The following is a 22011-nucleotide window of genomic DNA, read 5'->3' as shown; positions in this document are numbered from 1 at the left end:
ACGGAGACGCAGAGCAGCGAGACACAGGAGGGTTTGTGATTGAGATGATCCAGCAGGAGAGAGAGAGAGCTACGACCCTCCGTCTGTCTGTCCTGGTCAGTGTCAGTCTGTCTGTGGTCTTCATCAGTGTGTCTGTGGTCTTCATCAGTGTGTCTGTGGTCTTCATCAGTGTGTCTGTGGTCAGTCTGTTGATCAATGTGCCTGTGATCAATGTGCCTGTGGTCAGTCTGTTGATCAGTGTGTCTGTGGTCTTCATCAGTGTGTCTGTGGTCTTCATCAGTGTGTCTGTGGTCTTCATCAGTGTGTCTGAGGTCAGTCTGTTGATCGGTGTGTCTGTGGTCAGTCTGTTGATCAGTGTGTCTGTGGTCAGTCTGTTGATCAGTGTGTCTGAGGTCAGTCTGTTGATCAGTGTGTCTGAGGTCAGTCTGTTGATCAGTGTGTCTGTGGTCAGTCTGTTGATCAGTGTGTCTGAGGTCAGTCTGTTGATCAGTGTGTCTGTGGTCAGTCTGTTGATCAGTGTGTCTGTGGTCAGTCTGTTGATCAGTGTGTCTGTGGTCAGTCTGTTGATCAGTGTGTCTGTGGTCAGTCTGTTGATCAGTGTGTCTGTGGTCAGTCTGTTGATCAGTGTGTCTGTCATTGGGCCAGTCGAGCAGTGTTACTCCAGTAACCATCTGTAGAGGTCCCAGCAGAACAGCTACGATCTTCTGTCTGAGGCCTGGAGGACTGAAACAATACCCAGTTAGTCAATCAGCTACGACCTTCTATCTGAGGCCTGGAGGACTGAAACAAAACCCAGTTAGTCAGTCAGCTACGACCTTCTATCTGAGGACTGAGGGCTACCGACGTTAAGGCTAATCTGAAGTTGGTGCTGGCTAAAGCTAAAACTGGCGAGTGTAGAGAGTATAGAGATATTGTTATCCACGTCGGCACCAACGATGTTAGGATGAAACAGTCAGAGATCACCAAGCGCAACATAGCTTCTGCGTGCATATCAGCTAGAAAGATGTGTCGGCATCGAGTAATTGTCTCTGGCCCCCTCCCAGTTAGGGGGAGTGATGAGATCTACAGCAGAGTCTCACAACTCAATCGCTGGTTGAAAACTGTTTTCTGCCCCTCCCAAAAGATAGAATTTGTAGATAATTGGCCCTCTTTCTGGGACTCACCCATAAACAGGACCAAGCCTGACCTGCTGAGGAGTGACGGACTCCATCCTAGCTGGAGGGGTGCTCTCATCTTATCTACCAACATAGACAGGGCTCTAACTCCTCTAGCTCCACAATAGGGTGGAGGCCAGGCAGCAGGCTGTTAGCCAGCCTGCCAGCATAGTGGAGTCTGCCACTAGCACAGTCAGTGTAGTCAGCTCAGCTATCACCATTGAGACCGTGTCTGTGCCTCGACCTAGGTTGGGCAAAACTAAACATGGCGGTGTTCGCCTTAGCAATCTCACTAGGATAAAGACCACCTCCATTCCTGTCATTACTGAAAGAGATCATGATACCTCACATCTCAAAATAGGGCTACTTAATGTTAGATCCCTTACTTCAAAGGCAATTATAGTCAATGAACTAATCACTGATCATAATCTTGATGTGATTGGCCTGACTGAAACATGGCTTAAGCCTGATGAATTTACCGTTTTAAATGAGGCCTCACCTCCTGGCTACACTAGTGACCATATCCCCCGTGCATCCCGCAAAGGCGGAGGTGTTGCTAACATTTACGATAGCAAATTTCAATTTACAAAAAAAAAAATGACGTTTTCGTCTTTTGAGCTTCTAGTCATGAAATCTATGCAGCCTACTCAATCACTTTTTATAGCTACTGTTTACAGGCCTCCTGGGCCATATACAGCGTTTCTCACTGAGTTCCCTGAATTCCTATCGGACCTTGTAGTCATAGCAGATAATATTCTAATCTTTAGTGACTTTAATATTCACATGGAAAAGTCCACAGACCCACTCCAAAAGGCTTTCGGAGCCATCATCGACTCAGTGGGTTTTGTCCAACATGTCTCTGGACCCACTCACTGTCACAGTCATACGCTGGACCTAGTTTTGTCCCATGGAATAAATGTTGTGGATCTTAATGTTTTCCCTCATAATCCTGGACTATCGGACCACCATTTTATTACGTTTGCAATTGCAACAAATAATCTGCTCAGACCCCAACCAAGGAACATCAAAAGTCGTGCTATAAATTCACAGACAACACAAAGATTCCTTGATGCCCTTCCAGACTCCCTCTGCCTACCCAAGGACGCCAGAGGACAAAAATCAGTTAACCACCTAACTGAGGAACTCAATTTAACCTTGCGCAATACCCTAGATGCAGTTGCACCCCTAAAAACTAAAAACATTTCTCATAAGAAACTAGCTCCCTGGTACACAGAAAATACCCGAGCTCTGAAGCAAGCTTCCAGAAAATTGGAACGGAAATGGCGCCACACCAAACTGGAAGTCTTCCGACTAGCTTGGAAGGACGGTACCGTGCAGTACCGAAGAGCGCTTACTGCTGCTCGATCATCCTATTTTTCTAACTTAATTGAGGAAAATAAGAACAATCCGAAATTCCTTTTTGATACTGTTGCAAAGCTAACTAAAAAGCAGCATTCCCCAAGAGAGGATGACTTTCACTTTAGCAGTGATAAATTCACGAACTTCTTTGAGGAAAAGATTATGATTATTAGAAAGCAAATTACGGACTCCTCTTTAAACCTGCGTATTCCTCCAAACCTCAGTTGTCCTGAGTCTGCACAACTCTGCCAGGACCTAGGATCAAGAGAGACGCTCAAGTCTTTCAGTACTATATCTCTTGACACAATGATGAAACTAATCATGGCCTCTAAACCTTCAAGCTGCATACTGGACCCTATTCCAACTAAACTACTGAAAGAGCTGCTTCCTGTGCTTGGCCCTCCTATGTTGAACATAATAAACGGCTCTCTATCCACTGGATGTGTACCAAACTCACTAAAAGTGGCAGTAATAAAGCCTCTCTTGAAAAAGCCAAACCTTGACCCAGAAAATATAAAAAACTATCGGCCTATATCGAATCTTCCATTCCTCTCAAAATATTTAGAGAAGGCTGTTGCGCAGCAACTCACTGCCTTCCTGAAGACAAACAATGTATACGAAATGCTTCAGTCTGGTTTTAGACCCCATCGTAGCACTGAGACGGCACTTGTGAAGGTGGTAAATGACATTTTAATGGCATCGGACCGAGGCTCTGCATCTGTCCTCGTGCTCCTAGACCTTAGTGCTGCTTTTGATACCATCGATCACCACATTCTTTTGGAGAGATTGGAAACCCAAATTGGTCTACACGGACATGTTCTGGCCTGGTTTAGATCTTATCTGTCGGAAAGATATCAGTTTGTCTCTGTGAATGGTTTGTCCTCTGACAAATCAACTGTAAATTTCGGTGTTCCTCAAGGTTCTGTTTTAGGACCACTATTGTTTTCACTATATATTTTACCTCTTGGGGATGTTATTCGAAAACATAATGTAAACTTTCACTGCTATGCAGATGACACACAGCTGTACATTTCAATGAAACATGGTGAAGCCCCAAAATTGCCCTCGCTAGAAGCATGTGTTTCAGACATAAGGATGTGGATGGCTGCAAACTTTCTACTATTAAACTCGGACAAAACAGAGATGCTTGTTCTAGGTCCCAAGAAACAAAGAGATCTTCTGTTGAATCTGACAATTAATCTTAATGGTTGTACAGTCGTCTCAAATAAAACTGTGAAGGACCTCGGCGTTACTCTGGACCCTGATCTCTCTTTTGAAGAACATATCAAGACCATTTCGAGGACAGCTTTTTTCCATCTACGTAACATTGCAAAAATCAGAAACTTTCTGTCCAAAAATGATGCAGAAAAATTTATCCACGCTTTTGTCACTTCTAGGTTAGACTACTGCAATGCTCTACTTTCCGGCTACCCGGATAAAGCACTAAATAAACTTCAGTTAGTGCTAAATACGGCTGCTAGAATCCTGACTAGAACCAAAAAATTTGATCATATTACTCCAGTGCTAGCCTCTCTACACTGGCTTCCTGTCAAAGCAAGGGCTGATTTCAAGGTTTTACTGCTAACCTACAAAGCATTACATGGGCTTGCTCCTACCTATCTCTCTGATTTGGTCCTGCCATACATACCTACACGTACGCTACGGTCACAAGACGCAGGCCTCCTAATTGTCCCTAGAATTTCTAAGCAAACAGCTGGAGGCAGGGCTTTCTCCTATAGAGCTCCATTTTTATGGAACGGTCTGCCTACCCATGTCAGAGACGCAAACTCGGTCTCAACCTTTAAGTCTTTACTGAAGACTCATCTCTTCAGTGGGTCATATGATTGAGTGTAGTCTGCCCAGGAGTGGGAAGGTGAACGGAAAGGCTCTGGAGCAACGAACCGCCCTTGCTGTCTCTGCCTGGCCGGTTCCCCTCTTTCCACTGGGATTCTCTGCCTCTAACCCTGTTACAGGGGCTGAGTCACTGGCTTACTGGGGCTCTCTCATGCCGTCCCGGGGAGGGGGTGCGTCACCTGAGTGGGTTGATTCACTGTTGTGGTCAGCCTGTCTGGGTTGGCGCCCCCCCCTTGGGTTGTGCCGTGGCGGAGATCTTTGTGGGCTATACTCGGCCTTGTCTCAGGATGGTAAGTTGGTGGTTGAAGATATCCCTCTAGTGGTGTGGGGGCTGTGCTTTGGCAAAGTGGGTGGGGTTATATCCTTCCTGTTTGGCCCTGTCCGGGGGTGTCCTCGGATGGGGCCACAGTGTCTCCTGACCCCTCCTGTCTCAGCCTCCAGTATTTATGCTGCAGTAGTTTATGTGTCGGGGGGCTAGGGTCAGTTTGTTATATCTGGAGTACTTCTCCTGTCCTATTCGGTGTCCTGTGTGAATCTAAGTGTGCGTTCTCTAATTCTCTCCTTCTCTCTCTCGGAGGACCTGAGCCCTAGGACCATGCTGCTGCTCCAGTTTCAACTGGCCTGGCCCTAGGACCATGTCCCAGGACTACCTGACATGATGACTCCTTGCTGTCCCCAGTCCACCTGGCCGTGCTGCTGCTCCAGTTTCAACTGGCCTGGCCCTAGGACCATGTCCCAGGACTACCTGACATGATGACTCCTTGCTGTCCCCAGTCCACCTGGCCGTGCTGCTGCTCCAGTTTCAACTGGCCTGGCCCTAGGACCATGTCCCAGGACTACCTGACATGATGACTCCTTGCTGTCCCCAGTCCACCTGGCCATGCTGCTGCTCCAGTTTCAACTGGCCTGGCCCTAGGACCATGTCCCAGGACTACCTGACATGATGACTCCTTGCTGTCCCCAGTCCACCTGGCCATGCTGCTGCTCCAGTTTCAACTGGCCTGGCCCTAGGACCATGTCCCAGGACTACCTGACATGATGACTCCTTGCATGTCCCCAGTCCACCTGGCCATTCTGCTGCTCCAGTTTCAACTGTTCTGCCTTACTATTATTCGACCATGCTGGTCATTTATGAACATTTGAACATCTTGGCCATGTTCTGGTATAATCTCCACCCGGCACAGCCAGAAGAGGACTGGCCACCCCACATATGCTCTCTCTAATTCTCTCTTTCTTTCTCTCTCTCGGAGGACCTGAGCCCTAGGACCGTGCCCCAGGACTACCTGACATGATGACTCCTTGCTGTCCGCATTCCACCTGACTGTGCTGCTGCTCCAGTTTCAACTGTTCTGCCTTATTATTATTCGACCATGCTGGTCATTTATGAACATTTGAACATCTTGGCCATGTTCTGTTATAATCTCTACCCGGCACAGCCAGAAGAGGACTGGCCACCCCACATAGCCTGGTTCCTCTCTAGGTTTCTTTCTAGGTTTTGGCCTTTCTAGGGAGTTTTTCCTAGCCACCGTGCTTTTACACCTGCATTGCTTGCTGTTTGGGGTTTTAGGCTGGGTTTCTGTACAGCACTTTGAGATATCAGCTGATGTACGAAGGGCTATATAAATAAATTTGATTTGATTTGATTTTGACTGGAGGACTGAAATAATACCCAGTTAGTCAATCAGCTACGACCTTCTATCTGAGGCTTGGAGGACTGAAACAATACCCAGTTAGTCAGTCAGCTACGACCTTTATCTGAGGACTGGAGGACTGAAACAATACCCAGTTAGTCAATCAGCTACGACCACGCTGTGTCTGTGGTCGTAGCTGTGTGTCTGTGGTCGTAGCTGTGTGTCTGTGGTCGTAGCTGTGTGTCTGTGGTCGTAGCTGTGTGTCTGTGGTCGTAGCTGTGTGTCTGTGGTCGTAGCTGTGTGTCTGTGGTCGTAGCTGTGTGTCTGTGGTCGTGTCTGTGTGTGGTCGTAGCTGTGTGTCTGTGGTCGTAGCTGTGTGTCTGTGGTCGTAGCTGTGTGTCTGTGGTCGTAGCTGTGTGTCTGTGGTCGTGTCTGTGTGTCTGTGGTCGTAGCGGTGTGTCTGTGTGTCTGTGGTCGTAGCTGTGTGTCTGTGGTCGTGTGTCTGTGGCCGTGTGTCTGTGGTCGTAGCTGTGTGTCTGTGGTCGTGTGTCTGTGGTCGTAGCTGTGTGTCTGTGTGTCTGTGGTCGTGTGTCTGTGGTCGTGTCTGTGTGTCTGTGGTCGTAGCTGTGTGTCTGTGGTCGTAGCTGTGTGTCTGTGGTCGTAGCTGTGTGTCTGTGGTCGTAGCTGTGTGTCTGTGGTCGTAGCTGTGTGTCTGTGGTCGTAGCTGTGTGTCTGTGTCGTCTGTGTGTCTGTGTGCCTGTGTGTCTGGTCGTAGCTGTGTGTCGTGTGTCTGTGGTCGTAGCTGTGTGTCTGTGTCGTAGCTGTGTGTCTGTGGTCGTAGCTGTGTGTCTGTGGTAGCTGTGTGTGTGTAGCTGTGTGTCTGTGTGTGTCTGTGGTCTGTGTCGTAGCTGTGTGTCTGTGGTCGTAGCTGTGTGTCTGTGGTCGTAGCTGTGTGTCTGTGGTCGTAGCTGTGTGTCTGTGGTCGTAGCTGTGTGTCTGTGGTCGTGTGTCTGTGGTCGTAGCTGTGTGTCTGTGGTCGTAGCTGTGTGTCTGTGGTCGTGTGTCTGTGGTCGTAGCTGTGTGTCTGTGGTCGTAGCTGTGTGTCTGTGGTCGTAGCTGTGTGTCTGTGGTCGTAGCTGTGTGTCTGTGGTCGTAGCTGTGTGTCTGTGGTCGTAGCTGTGTGTCTGTGGTCGTAGCTGTGTGTCTGTGGTCGTGTCTGTTACCAGGTCTCCGGATGGAGGGTGGCGGCGGCACACAGAGCAGCGTCAGAGGGATTCTGGGAGTTCAACATGGACGCCATCAGAGAGACGAGTCTGGAGTCACACGGACCGGACCTGCAAAATCAAAACTTGACAATCTTATTGACGAATCTGGCGTTAAATGTTCATATTACAAGGTGCGTGCGTGTGTGTGTGTGTGTTTAGGACTGAGTGAGGACAGAGAGAAGGAGACTAATCTTACTGGACAAGTCCATGTAGTCCCTCCCCCGTTTCAGTGATTTTTTAAACTAAATAAACGGCACGTTGTCGTAGCAACCTGGTTACCTTGGAAACACAAGCGATGTTCAGAATCAACCCAACACCATAATGCGGTCGGTTCACCAAACACACCTGTATGTAGCCAGCAGGACGTCCATTAGAGGCTGCGCGACTGCTGTGCGGCCTTCTCGGACCAACCCCTCCAGAGGCCCCAGGACTCGCCTGATCACCGAGCCCCGGAGAGGAGCCTCCAGCTCGGGGAGAGTCAGGGCCAGCAGCCTCAGCCCCTGGAGCACCTGGTGACACGTCATAACAATAGAAGACCATTATAAAAACACCTTCAGAAAAACATAATTGTTAAAGGGTTCGCAGCGTGAAAACCTGTTGTTATTCTCATAACTCTATAACTCTATATATATATATATGGTCAAATAACTCAAGCGTAGATTGTTCACTTTTTTTCTAAGTTGTGTGTCTGTTAGAAACTAGAGGCCTTAGGTCCTCGCGAGCGGGGCAGCGGTCTAAGGCAATGCATCCGCAGTGCTAGAGGCATCACTACAGATCCGGGTTCGATCCCGGGCTGTGTCGCAGCCGGCCTCGACAGGGAGTCTCACGAGGCGGCGCACAATCGGCCCAGTGTCGTCCAGGTTAGGGGAGGACTTGGCCGGCCAGGACGTCCTTGTCCCATCGCGCTCTAGCGACTCCTTGTGCCGGCCGGGAGCCAGCTGTATATAACAACATGTCCACATTTATCTATATGCCAACAGTGAGCAACAACACCTCATTTATCATAATTATTAGATAACAAATACTAATTGCTAAATTGCCTCGTATATATTCAGCCAATAGCAGGACAGGAACATGGTTCAAATCACACACTTATCAAGAGAACATCCCTGGTCATCTACTGCCTCTGATCTGGAGGACTCATTAAACAGAGAACATCCCTGGTCATCTACTGCCTCTGATCTGGAGGACTCACTAAACAGAGAACATCCCTGGTCATCTACTGCCTCTGATCTGGAGGACTCACTAAACAGAGAACATCCCTGGTCATCTACTGCCTCTGATCTGGAGGACTCACTAAACAGAGAACATCCCTGGTCATCTACTGCCTCTGATCTGGAGGACTCACTAAACAGAGAACATCCCTGGTCATCTACTGCCTCTGATCTGGAGGACTCACTAAACAGAGAACATCCCTGGTCGTCCCTACTGCCTCTGATCTGGAGGACTCACTAAACAGAGAACATCCCTGGTCGTCCCTACTGCCTCTGATGTGGAGGACTCACTAAACAGAGAACATCCCTGGTCGTCCCTACTGCCTCTGATCTGGAGGACTCACTAAACAGAGAACATCCCTGCCTCTGATCTGGAGGACTCACTACTGGCCTCTGATGTGGAGGACTCACTAAACAGAGAACATCCCTGGTCATCTACTGCCTCTGATCTGGAGGACTCACTAAACAGAGAACATCCCTGGTCATCCCTACTGCCTCTGATCTGGAGGACTCACTAAACAGAGAACATCCCTGGTCATCCCTACTGCCTCTGATCTGGAGGACTCACTAAACAGAGAACATCCCTGGTCATCTACTGCCTCTGATCTGGAGGACTCACTAAACAGAGAACATCCCTGGTCATCTACTGCCTCTGATCTGGAGGACTCACTAAACAGAGAACATCCCTGATCTGGAGGACTCACTAAACAGAGAACATCCCTGGTCATCTACTGCCTCTGATCTGGAGGACTCACTAAACAGAGAACATCCCTGGTCGTCCCTACTGCCTCTGATCTGGAGGACTCACTAAACAGAGAACATCCCTGGTCGTCCCTACTGCCTCTGATCTGGAGGACTCACTAAACAGAGAACATCCCTGGTCATCTACTGCCTCTGATCTGGAGGACTCACTAAACAGAGAACATCCCTGGTCGTCCCTACTGCCTCTGATCTGGAGGACTCACTAAACAGAGAACATCCCTGGTCATCCCTACTGCCTCTGATCTGGAGGACTCACTAAACAGAGAACATCCCTGGTCGTCCCTACTGCCTCTGATCTGGAGGACTCACTAAACAGAGAACATCCCTGGTCATCCCTACTGCCTCTGATCTGGAGGACTCACTAAACAGAGAACATCCCTGGCCGTCCCTACTGCCTCTGATATGGAGGACTCACTACACAGAGAAACGCGGGTAAACGTGGATGAACATGGTATTGCCTTCACTGATTACACATAAAGGAAGATAGTTCCTACATGATACTTCCTTTGTTATCCAACTGATCTTGTGTCCTTTCTGTCATCCTGTGAACCCCGTTCATTGCTGCTCGCAGCTATACTTATCTGTCTTCAACCACTTCTTCTCCTCCCCTCCCCCTCCTTTCCTTTCCCTCCTCTAGGGGCACCGCTGTAAAAAAATATATATATATATATTCTCAATCAACCAATCGTACCTGGGTGTGGCTGTCTGACTCCAGAGAGCTCTCCAGGTGCTTCAAGATCTCCATGGTGATGGAACACCCGCTTCCTGGACTTGTCTCCATGGTTACGTCCAATTCTACCTCTTCCTTATTGGGTGGAACAGTGAGGCCATTCCCCTGGGTTGTGTGTGAGGTTGTAGCTGGCTGGTGGAAGGTTAGGAGGCGGGCCAGGAGGTGATTTGCGGCCGAGGCGACGAATAGGCTGGGGTCAGTCTGTAGCTGGAGGAGGGGTTTGGTCAGGCCTGAGGAGATACAATCAAATACATTTGCTTCGTAAACAACAGGTGGAGACTAACAGTGAAATGCTTTCTTACGGGCCCTTCCCAACAATGAGGAGAGAAAGACAATAGAGAAATAATAGATAAACACAACATGTAATAATAAATACACAACGACAACATGGCTGTTTACAAGGATACACAGAGTACCAGTACTGAGTTGATGTGTAGGGGTACTAGGTAATAACATGGCTGAACACAGAGTACCAGTACTGAGTTGATGTGTAGGGGTACTAGGTAATAACATGGCTGTTTACACAGAGTACCAGTACTGAGTTGATGTGTAGGGGTACTAGTAACATGAGTTGTACTGAGTTGATGTGTAGGGGTACTAGGTAATAACATGGCTGAACACAGAGTACCAGTACTGAGTTGATGTGTAGGGGTACTAGGTAATAACATGGCTGAACACAGTGTACCAGTACTGAGTTGATGTGTAGGGGTACTAGGTAATAACATGGCTGAACACAGAGTACCAGTACTGAGTTGATGTACTAGGTAATAACATGGCTAACAACCAGTACTGAGTTGATGTTTACTAGGTAATAACATGGCTACACAGAGTACCAGTACTGAGTTGATGTGTAGGGGTACTAGGTAATAACATGGCTGAACACAGAGTACCAGTACTGAGTTGATGTGTAGGGGTACTAGGTAATAACATGGCTGAACACAGAGTACCAGTACTGAGTTGATGTGTAGGGGTACTAGGTAATAACATGGCTGAACACAGAGTACCAGTACTGAGTTGATGTGTAGGGGTACTAGGTAATAACATGGCTGTATACACAGAGTACCAGTACTGAGTTGATGTGTAGGGGTACTAGGTAATAACATGGCTGAACACAGAGTACCAGTACTGAGTTGATGTGTAGGGGTACTAGGTAATAACATGACTGAACACAGAGTACCAGTACTGAGTTGATGTGTAGGGGTACTAGGTAATAACATGGCTGAACACAGAGTACCAGTACTGAGTTGATGTGTAGGGGTACTAGGTAATAACATGGCTGAACACAGAGTACCAGTACTGAGTTGATGTGTAGGGGTACTAGGTAATAACATGACTGTATACACAGTGTACCAGTACTGAGTTGATGTGTAGGGGTACTAGGTAATAACATGGCTGAACACAGAGTACCAGTACTGAGTTGATGTGTAGGGGTACTAGGTAATAACATGGCTGAACACAGAGTACCAGTACTGAGTTGATGTGTAGGGGTACTAGGTAATAACATGGCTGAACACAGAGTACCAGTACTGAGTTGATGTGTAGGGGTACTAGGTAATAACATGACTGAACACAGAGTACCAGTACTGAGTTGATGTGTAGGGGTACTAGGTAATAACATGGCTGAACACAGAGTACCAGTACTGAGTTGATGTGTAGGGGTACTAGGTAATAACATGGCTGAACACAGAGTACCAGTACTGAGTTGATGTGTAGGGGTACTAGGTAATAACATGGCTGAACACAGAGTACCAGTACTGAGTTGATGTGTAGGGGTACTAGGTAATAACATGGCTGAACACAGAGTACCAGTACTGAGTTGATGTGTAGGGGTACTAGGTAATAACATGGCTGAACACAGAGTACCAGTACTGAGTTGATGTGTAGGGGTACTAGGTAATAACATGGCTGAACACAGAGTACCAGTACTGAGTTGATGTGTAGGGGTACTAGGTAATAACATGGCTGAACACAGAGTACCAGTACTGAGTTGATGTGTAGGGGTACTAGGTAATAACATGGCTGTTTACAAGGATACACAGAGTACCAGTACTGAGTTGATGTGTAGGGGTACTAGGTAATAACATGGCTGAACACAGAGTACCAGTACTGAGTTGATGTGTAGGGGTACTAGGTAATAACATGGCTGAACACAGAGTACCAGTACTGAGTTGATGTGTAGGGGTACTAGGTAATAACATGGCTGTATACACAGAGTACCAGTACTGAGTTGATGTGTAGGGGTACTAGGTAATAACATGGCTGAACACAGAGTACCAGTACTGAGTTGATGTGTAGGGGTACTAGGTAATAACATGGCTGTATACACAGAGTACCAGTACTGAGTTGATGTGTAGGGGTACTAGGTAATAACATGGCTGTATACACAGAGTACCAGTACTGAGTTGATGTGTAGGGGTACTAGGTAATAACATGACTGTTTACACAGAGTACCAGTACTGAGTTGATGTGTAGGGGTACTAGGTAATAATATATTTTTTTATACTTAGCTGTTCTATGAGTGGTCTGAGACAGGCGTTTAGATTATGTTTGTTCAAGTGCAACGTTAATACCAACGATGGTTTTGGGAAACCGCTCAGAGATGTAACGTAATAACATGGCTGAACACAGAGTACCAGTACTGAGTTGATTGTACTCGTATACTAGGAACAATGAAATTTGCCTTAAGGCCCGGTTTCCCAAAAGCATCTCAATCGCCCTTCACACTGCCCTTTCTCACCTTGACAAGAGGAACACCTATGTGGGAATGCTGTTCATTGACTACAGCTCAGTTGTTCAATACCATAGTGCCCTCAAAGCTCATCACTAAGCTAAGGACTCTGGGACTGAACACCTCCCTCTGGATCCTGGACTTCCTGACATTAAGGGTAGGTAACAACTCTTCCACCACGCTGACCCTGAGGACTGAGTTGATGTGTAGGGGGGGCCCCTCAGGGGTGCATGCTTAGTCCCCCGCCTGTACTAACCTGTTCACCCACTGACTCCCAACACCATCATTAAGTTTGTAAGACATGGCTGAACGACAGTGCTAGGCCTGATCACTGTTGACGATGAGACTATAGGGAGGTCAGAGACCTGGTGGTGTGGTGCCAAGGCAATAACCTCTCTCTCAACATCAGCAAGACAAAGGAGCTGATCGTGGACTACAGGGAACTCAGAGCTGAGCACGCCCTCATTCACATCGAGGGGCTGTAGAGGAGCGGGTCGAGAGCTTCAAGTTCCTCGGCGTCGACGATCAGCTCCTTTGTCTTGCTGATGTTGAGAGAGAGGTTGTTGCCTTGGCACCACACCGCCACATCACTAAGGATCTATCATGGTCCACACACACCTACAGTCGTGAAGAGAGCAAGACAACGCTTCTTCCCCCTGGGGAGACTGAACAGATTTGGCATGGGGCCATCAGATCCTCAAAGTTCTACAGCTGAGCTTCATTCGAGAGCTTCATGGTCCATGGCACACACACCTACACAGTCGTGAAGAGAGCAAGACAATGCTTCTTCCCCTCGGGAGACTGAACAGATTTGGCCTCAGATCCTCAAAGTTCTACAGCTGCACCATTGAGAGCATAACATGACTGGCTGCATCACCGCCTGGTATGTTATGTTGCTATGGCAACTGCTCAGCATCCGACCGCAAGGCGCTACAGAGGGTAGTGAGTACAGCCCAGAACACCTATGTACATCACTGAGTTGATAGGGGTACTAGGCATGACTGACACATCACTGGGGCAGAGCTCCCAGCCATCCAGGACCTCTATACCAGGCGGTGTCAGAGGCCCTAAAAATGGTCAGACTCCAGCCTCCGTCATAGACTGTTCTCTCTGCTTCCGCACGGCAAACGGTATCGATGGATCAGTCTGGAACCAACAGGACCCTGACCAGTTTAGATAGCTGGCTAGACTACCTGACCAGTTTAGATAGCTGACTAGACTACCTGGCCAGTTTAGATAGCTGGCTAGACTACCTGACCAGTTTAGATAGCTGGCTAGACTACCTGACCAGTTTAGATAGCTGGCTAGACTACCTGGCCAGTTTAGATAGCTGGCAACAGGACCCTGGTTTAGACTACCTGATCAGTTTAGATAGCTGGCTAGACTACCTGACCAGTTTAGATAGCTGGCTAGACTACCTGACTAGTTTAGATAGCTGGCTAGACTACCTGGCCAGTTTAGATAGCTGGCTAGACTAACTGACCAGTTTAGATAGCTGGCTAGACTACCTGACCAGTTTAGATAGCTGGCTAGACTACCTGACCAGTTTAGATAGCTGGCTAGACTACCTGACCAGTTTAGATAGCTGGCTAGACTACCTGACCAGTTTAGATAGCTGACTAGACTACCTGACCAGTTTAGATAGCTGGCTAGACTACCTGACCAGTTTAGATAGCTGGCTAGACTACCTGACCAGTTTAGATAGCTGGCTAGACTAACTGACCAGTTTAGATAGCTGGCTAGACTACCTGACCAGTTTAGATAGCTGGCTAGACTACCTGACCAGTTAGATAGCTGGCTAGACTACCTGACCAGTTTAGATAGCTGGCTAGACTACCTGACCAGTTTAGATAGCTAACTGACTAGTTTAGATAGCTGGCTAGACTACCTGACCAGTTTAGATAGCTGGCTAGGCTACCTGACCAGTTTAGATAGCTGACTAGACTACCTGACCAGTTTAGATAGCTGGCTAGACTACCTGACCAGTTTAGATAGCTGGCTAGACTACCTGACCAGTTTAGATAGCTAACTGACTAGTTTAGATAGCTGGCTAGACTACCTGACCAGTTTAGATAGCTGGCTAGACTACCTGACCAGTTTAGATAGCTGGCTAGACTACCTGACCAGTTTAGATAGTTTAGAGTTTAGCTGGCTAGACTACCTGACTAGTTTAGATAGCTGGCTAGACTACCTGACCAGTTTAGATAGCTGGCTAGACTACCTGACTAGTTTAGATAGCTGGCTAGACTACCTGACTAGTTTAGATAGCTGGCTAGACTACCTGACCAGTTTAGATAGCTGACTAGACTACCTGACTAGTTTAGATAGCTGGCTAGACTACCTGACTAGTTTAGATAGCTGATTAGACTACCTGACCAGTTTAGATAGCTGATTAGACTACCTGACCAGTTTAGATAGCTGGCTAGACTAACTCACCAATCTAAATAGTGTTAGCTGACATGTCTAATTGAGTGGCTGACACAACAAGAGAAAAACAACTGCTGACGCACAGCCAAATGTTGAAATCGCACCTTGTTTATGCTACTATTCTAATTCTCAACAGTATGCGTATTCTACTATTCTAATTCTCAACAGTATGCAGATTCTACTATTCTAATTCTCAACAGTATGCGTATTCTACTATTCTAATTCTCAACAGTATGCGTATTCTACTATTCTAATTCTCAACAGTATGTGTATTCTACTATTCTAATTCTCAACAGTATGTGTATTCTACTATTCTAATTCTCAACAGTATGTGTATTCTACTATTCTAATTCTCAACAGTATGTGTATTCTACTATTCTAATTCTCAACAGTATGTGTATTCTACTATTCTAATTCTCAACAGTATGTGTATTCTACTATTCTAATTCTCAACAGTATGTGTATTCTACTATTCTAATTCTCAACAGTATGTGTATTCTACTATTCTAATTCTCAACAGTATGTGTATTCTACTATTCTAATTCTCAACAGTATGTGTATTCTACTATTCTAATTCTCAACAGTATGTGTATTCTACTATTCTAATTCTCAACCGTATGCGTATTCTACTATTCTAATTCTCAACAGTATGCGTATTCTACTATTCTAATTCTCAACAGTATGTGTATTCTACTATTCTAATTCTCAACAGTATGTGTATTCTACTATTCTAATTCTCAACAGTATGCGTATTCTACTATTCTAATTCTCAACAGTATGCGTATTCTACTATTCTACCTCTCAACAGTATGTGTATTCTACTATTCTAATTGTCAACAGTATGTGTATTCTACTATTCTAATTGTCAACTGTCACGCCCTGGTCGAAGTATTTTGTGTTTATCTTTATTTATTTGGTCAGGCCAGGGTGTGGCATGGGTTTTTGTATGTGGTGTGTAATTATGGGGGATTTTAGCTAGTGGGGTGTTCTAGATAAGTCTATGGCTGTCTGAAGTCGTTCTCAATCAGAGGCAGGTGTTTATCGTTGTCTCTGATTGGGAACCATATTTAGGCAGCCATATTCTTTGAGTTTGGTGTGGGTGATTGTCCTGTGTGTCTTGATGTCCTTGTTAGAGGTTAGTAGACACATGTATAGGCTGTTTTCGGTTTTCGTTTCGTTTATTGTTTTTGTAGTGTTAGTGTTTTGTCGTGTTTTACGTTTGTCTAATAAAGATGAATCGCAATCGACACGCTGCAGTTTGGTCCGACTCTCCTTCACCATGTACAAACCGTGACATCAACAGTATGCAGATTCTACTATTCTAATTGTCAACAGTATGCAGATTCTACTATTCTAATTGTCAACAGTATGCAGATTCTACTATTCTAATTGTCAACAGTATGCAGATTCTACTATTCTAATTCTCAACCGTATGCAGATTCTACTATTCTAATTGTCAACAGTATGTTGAGACCCCGACTGAGGTCACTCTGACATGTCAAGACCTACCATTAACATAGACAGGTTGGTTGAGTAGCAACAAAACCGACGGATACCCAACTATGGGGAAACAGACAGGGTTGGCTAAGATTATTGATAACATGTAAACGATATTTAATCTCCAATGTTAATTGAAAACATAAAGTTGCACAATGAGAACTTGTCTCAAATACATTGTTACAGTTGTTGGTTAGCTAGCTAGCAAATTTTTTTGTTGTTGCAATATTAGCAAAACACAAAAAAATAACCCACACCTGAGAACAAGATCAAACGAACTGAAACGAGCCACGTCAGATTCCCCACATGACAGTTCCTCGTCAGATTCCCCACTTGACAGTTCCTCGTCAGATTCCCCACTTGACAGTTCCTCGTCAGATTCCCCACTTGACAGTTCCTCGTCAGATTCCCCACTTGACAGTTCCTCGTCAGATTCCCCACATGACAGTTCCTCGTCAGATTCCCCACTTGACAGTTCCTCGTCAGATTCCCCACTTGACAGTTCCTCGTCAGATTCCCCACTTGACAGTTCCTCGTCAGATTCCCCACTTGACAGTTCCTCGTCAGATTCCCCACTTGACAGTTCCTCAGATTCCCCACATGACAGTTCCGTCAGATTCCCCATGACAGTTCCTCGTCAGATTCCCCACTTGACAGTTCCTTGTCATTCCCGTACACCAACCAGTGACATTCTGACCCTGCAGATTCCCAACCTTGACAGACCAATTCCCCACTTTGACAGTTCCTTGTCAACACATGGCATTCTGACCCTTTGACAGTTCCTTGTCATCGGTGCTATTCGACCAACCAGAACAACACACGGCATTCTGACCCTTTGACAGTTCCTTGTCATCGGTGCTATTCGACCAACCAGAACAACACACGGCATTCTGACCCTTTGACAGTTCCTTGTCATCGGTGCTATTCGACCAACCAGAACAACACACGGCATTCTGACCCTTTGACAGTTCCTTGTCATCGGTGCTATTCGACCAACCAGAACAACACACGGCATTCTGACCCTTTGAAGAGCGCTTCGTTTTTCCAGACGTTGTCAGCTAAACCCGTGGACAGAAACCCATAGTTTAAGAAAGGCTGCTACCGTATCCTACTACCAGTATACTACCGTGTTGATAGAAACCCATAGAAAGGCTGCTCTAGATAGTATACTACTGTAGTAACCTGTTGATATAAACCCATAGAAAGGCTGCTCTAGATAGTATACTACTATAGTACTACTGTTGATAGAAACCCATAGAAAGGCTTCCCTAGATAGTATACTACTATAGTACTACTGTTAATAGAAACCCATAGAAAGGCTTCCCTAGATAGTATACTACTATAGTACTACTGTTGATAGAAACCCATAGAAAGGCTGCTCTAGATAGTATACTACTATAGTACTACTGTTGATAGAAACCCATAGAAAGGCTGCTCTAGATAGTATACTACTATAGTACTACTGTTGATAGAAACCCATAGAAAGGCTGCTCTAGATAGTATACTACTGTAGTAACCTGTAGATAGAAACCCATAGAAAGGCTGCTCTAGATAGTATACTACTGTAGTAACCTGTAGATAGAAACCCATAGAAAGGCTGCTCTAGATAGTATACTACTGTTGTAACCTGTAGATAGAAACCCATAGAAAGGCTGCTCTAGATAGTATACTACTGTAAACCTGCTCTAGATAGTAAACCTGTAGATAGAAAGGCTGCTCTAGATAGTATACTACTATAGTACTACTGTTGATAGAAACCCATAGAAAGGCTGCTCTAGATAGTATACTACTGTAGTAACCTGTTGATAGAAACCCATAGAAAGGCTGTTCTAGATAGTATACTACTATAGTACTACTGTTGATAGAAACCCATAGAAAGGCTGCTCTAGATAGTATACTACTATAGTACTACTGTTGATAGAAACCCATAGAAAGGCTGCTCTAGATAGTATACTACTGTAGTAACCTGTAGATAGAAACCCATAGAAAGGCTGTTCTAGATAGTATACTACTATAGTACTACTGTTGATAGAAACCCATAGAAAGGCTGCTCTAGATAGTATACTACTGTAGTACTACTGTTGATAGAAACCCATAGAAAGGCTTCCCTAGATAGTATACATTTACATTTAAGTCATTTAGCAGAGTACTACTGTTGCTTTCATGACAGCCGAAAGGCTGGAACTCGGGAACAAAACGCATTCAAATCACGATATCGGTGATCTTCAGGTTGGAAAGTAGAATTAGGATTAGTAGGATTTGGAGTGGGATGACCAGTTCCCAGTTCTCTGTAACGGACTTGAAGTCGGAAGTCTGAGGTTTCTGAGTTGCCAGCTGGGGCATACCTACCAGCCTGATCCAGGAAGTGGAAGGCCTGTGTGTGGCGCATCATGTTACTCAGGCCATGGATCCAGCCAATCCGCACGCTCGGATCCTCCCATAGGCCAGCCATCTGCCATCGCTCGCTGTCGTAGGCCACGCCCAGGATGGATCGATCCTGAGATGGGATGAAGAGATAGCGAATGTCTAGGAGGTGAAGACAGTCTGACGCCCAATCACAAATCACTTGTGGAGAGCGGAGAGATTTGATTGGTGTAAGCAATATGGTGAAACTTCCACCTGAGACTATCCTATTACCATATTGACTACCCTATTACCATATTGACTACACCTGGCTCTACCATATTGACTACCCTATTACCATATTGACTACCCTATTACCATATTGACTACCCTATTACCATATTGACTACCCCATTACCATAATGACTACCCTATTACCATATTGACTACCCTATTACCATATTGACTACCCTATTACCATATTGACTACCCTATTACCATATTGACTACTATTACCCTATTACCATATTGACTATCCTATTACCATATTGACCATACCCTATTACCATATTGACTACCCTATTACCATATTGACTATCCTATTACCATATTGACTATCCTATTACCATATTGACTACACCTGACTCTATCATTTTACCATATTGACTACCCTATTACCATATTGACTACCCTATTACCATAACGACTACCCTATTACCATATTGACTACCCTATTACCATAATGACTACCCTATTACCATATTGACTACCCTATTACCATATTGACTACCCTATTACCATATTGACTACCCTATTACCATAATGACTATCATATTACCATATTGACTACCCTATTACCATATTGACTACCCTATTACCATAATGACTATCATATTACCATATTGACTACCCTATTACCATATTGACTACCCTATTACCATATTGACTATCCTATTACCATATTGACTACCCTATTACCATAATGACTACACCTGTTGGGCCTGAATATGAGATTAATCTTCTTTATCATCCATATATATGTACATATTCTTATTCCCTTTAGATTTGTGTGTATTTGGTAGTTGTTGTGAATTTGTTAGATATTACTGCATGGTCAGAACTAGAAGCACAAGCATTTCGCTACACTCACATTAACATCTGCTAACCATGTGTATGTGACCAATAACATCTGCTAACCATGTGTATGTGACCAATAACATCTGCTAACCATGTGTATGTGACCAATAACATCTGCTAACCATGTGTATGTGACCAATAACATCTGCTAACCATGTGTATGTGACCAATAACATCTGCTAACCATGTGTATGTGACCAATAACATCTGCTAACCATGTGTATGTGACCAATAACATCTGCTAACCATGTGTATGTGACCAATAACATCTGCTAACCATGTGTATGTGACCAATACCATCTGCTAACCATGTGTATGTGACCATTAACATCTGCTAACCATGTGTATGTGACCATTAACATCTGCTAACCATGTGTATGTGACCAATAACATCTGCTAACCATGTGTATGTGACCAATAACATCTGCTAACCATGTGTATGTGACCAATACCATCTGCTAACCATGTGTATGTGACCAATAACATCTTCTAACCATGTGTATGTGACCAATAACATCTGATTTGTGTGCGTTTCCTTCTACCCCTGCAATACTACCTGGATGGATTGAATATATCTATCAGTCAGTCAGTTCACCTGCAGCAGGTTGAAGCCGTGTTGGCTGGCCGCCAGCAGGCCGGAAAGCTTGAGGCTGAAGGAAAGCATGCTGGGATCTGTAGTTTTGTCCAGACACGCGGTGGATATGTAGTCCACCAGACAGGGGCAGGACTCCAACAGGGCCAGGCCATGGTCTGGAAAACATCGCCACAGGTATTATTGGGTATTATTGTCTGTGTCCCAAATGGCAACCTATTCCCCACAGTGCACTGCAGTGCCTTAATGCCTGGTCAACAGTACCCAGTAGGGAATAGCAGGGTGGTCATTTGTGTAGGTCATGATCGCTTAGAGCTGGTGTGGCGCAAACTTGTTTTCCTGCCCAACAGTACTGTAACACATCGTCAAATAAACCAAGTGTATAAACCTATCAATAATATAACCTTATAAATAATATAACCTTATAACCACAAGGCCAGTATTCAGTAAAGTATCAGTAGTCTCTCATCCTCGCTGTGTGTGAGAGATTATATAGGAAGTCTCTCATCCTCGCTGTGTGTGAGAGATTATATAGGAAGTCTCTCATCCTCGCTGTGTGTGAGATATTATATAGGAAGTCTCTCATCCTCACTGTGTGTGAGAGATTATATAGGAAGTCTCTCCTCCTTATTCTTGCTTGTGAGACCTTTCTCTCTGTGTGTGTGTCTCCTCACCCTCCTTGGTGAGACCAGTGAACCAGTCCAGCAGTTTCTCGAGGCTGGTGTCGTCTGGTAGGGACTGTCTGGGGTCCGCTAGTACAGCGCACACCCGAGGCAACAACACCAGGCACTCGCTGTCCATGCTGCTTAGAGATGTCTATGGGGAAAAGCCAAGAGGGGGAATATGACTTTAGTTTAGACAGATTGTAGTTTACTAGCTCTGGTCCAGGGCGTTTAGTAAGCGTTCGTCGAGTCTAATAGTAAAACACACTGCCGCCCTGGACCAGAGCTAGCTAAGTAAAGTAAGGAACTGTATGGCAACACGTTCGTAATCAAGTTAACCAAGTCAGCTACACAAAACAACTGAGTTGAATGACAAATGCATGATAACTACAGTACCTAGGTATATGTTGAAGATATCTGAGAAGCAATTTAGGGACAAATTCACGAAGCTTGATAGATAGCAATCGCCTGAAAAGTATCTCCCGGGACTGAAACCGTGTTTGGTTTTACCGGAGCGTGCGTTCATGGATTCCCTCACTACGGAAAGTAAGAAGGACCAGTCAAGGTCTGTGTATAAAAAAAATCTATTTAAAAAGACATGAACAGCAACTGCGCATTTTCTCCGATCTCATACAATCTGGTAAACTGAATCTAAA

The 22011-nt window shown here is 45.4% G+C and overlaps 1 protein-coding gene across 1 annotated transcript in view; it reads right to left on the bottom strand.

The window, feature by feature from the left end:
• LOC115121344 (BRCA1-associated ATM activator 1-like) overlaps positions 1–21912 on the bottom strand; it is a 25182-nt gene extending 3270 nt beyond the window's left edge. Inside the window, exons 1-8 of the mRNA XM_065002158.1 lie at positions 21752–21912; positions 21368–21509; positions 20697–20851; positions 18971–19118; positions 9931–10199; positions 7609–7772; positions 7222–7332; positions 3–723 (exon numbers count right to left, since the gene is read on the bottom strand). Of these exons, the coding sequence (XP_064858230.1) occupies positions 3–723; positions 7222–7332; positions 7609–7772; positions 9931–10199; positions 18971–19118; positions 20697–20851; positions 21368–21494 (1695 nt within the window). The 5' untranslated portion in view covers positions 21495–21509; positions 21752–21912. The remainder of the gene's footprint in view (positions 1–2; positions 724–7221; positions 7333–7608; positions 7773–9930; positions 10200–18970; positions 19119–20696; positions 20852–21367; positions 21510–21751) is intronic.
• Between the last annotated feature and the right edge of the window lie 99 nt (positions 21913–22011).

This window comes from Oncorhynchus nerka, linkage group LG15, assembly GCF_034236695.1.
Source record: "Oncorhynchus nerka isolate Pitt River linkage group LG15, Oner_Uvic_2.0, whole genome shotgun sequence".
Taxonomy (NCBI): domain Eukaryota; kingdom Metazoa; phylum Chordata; class Actinopteri; order Salmoniformes; family Salmonidae; genus Oncorhynchus; species Oncorhynchus nerka.
Note: the sequence above shows the minus strand (reverse complement) of the source record. Positions and strands in the feature narration are given on the sequence as shown.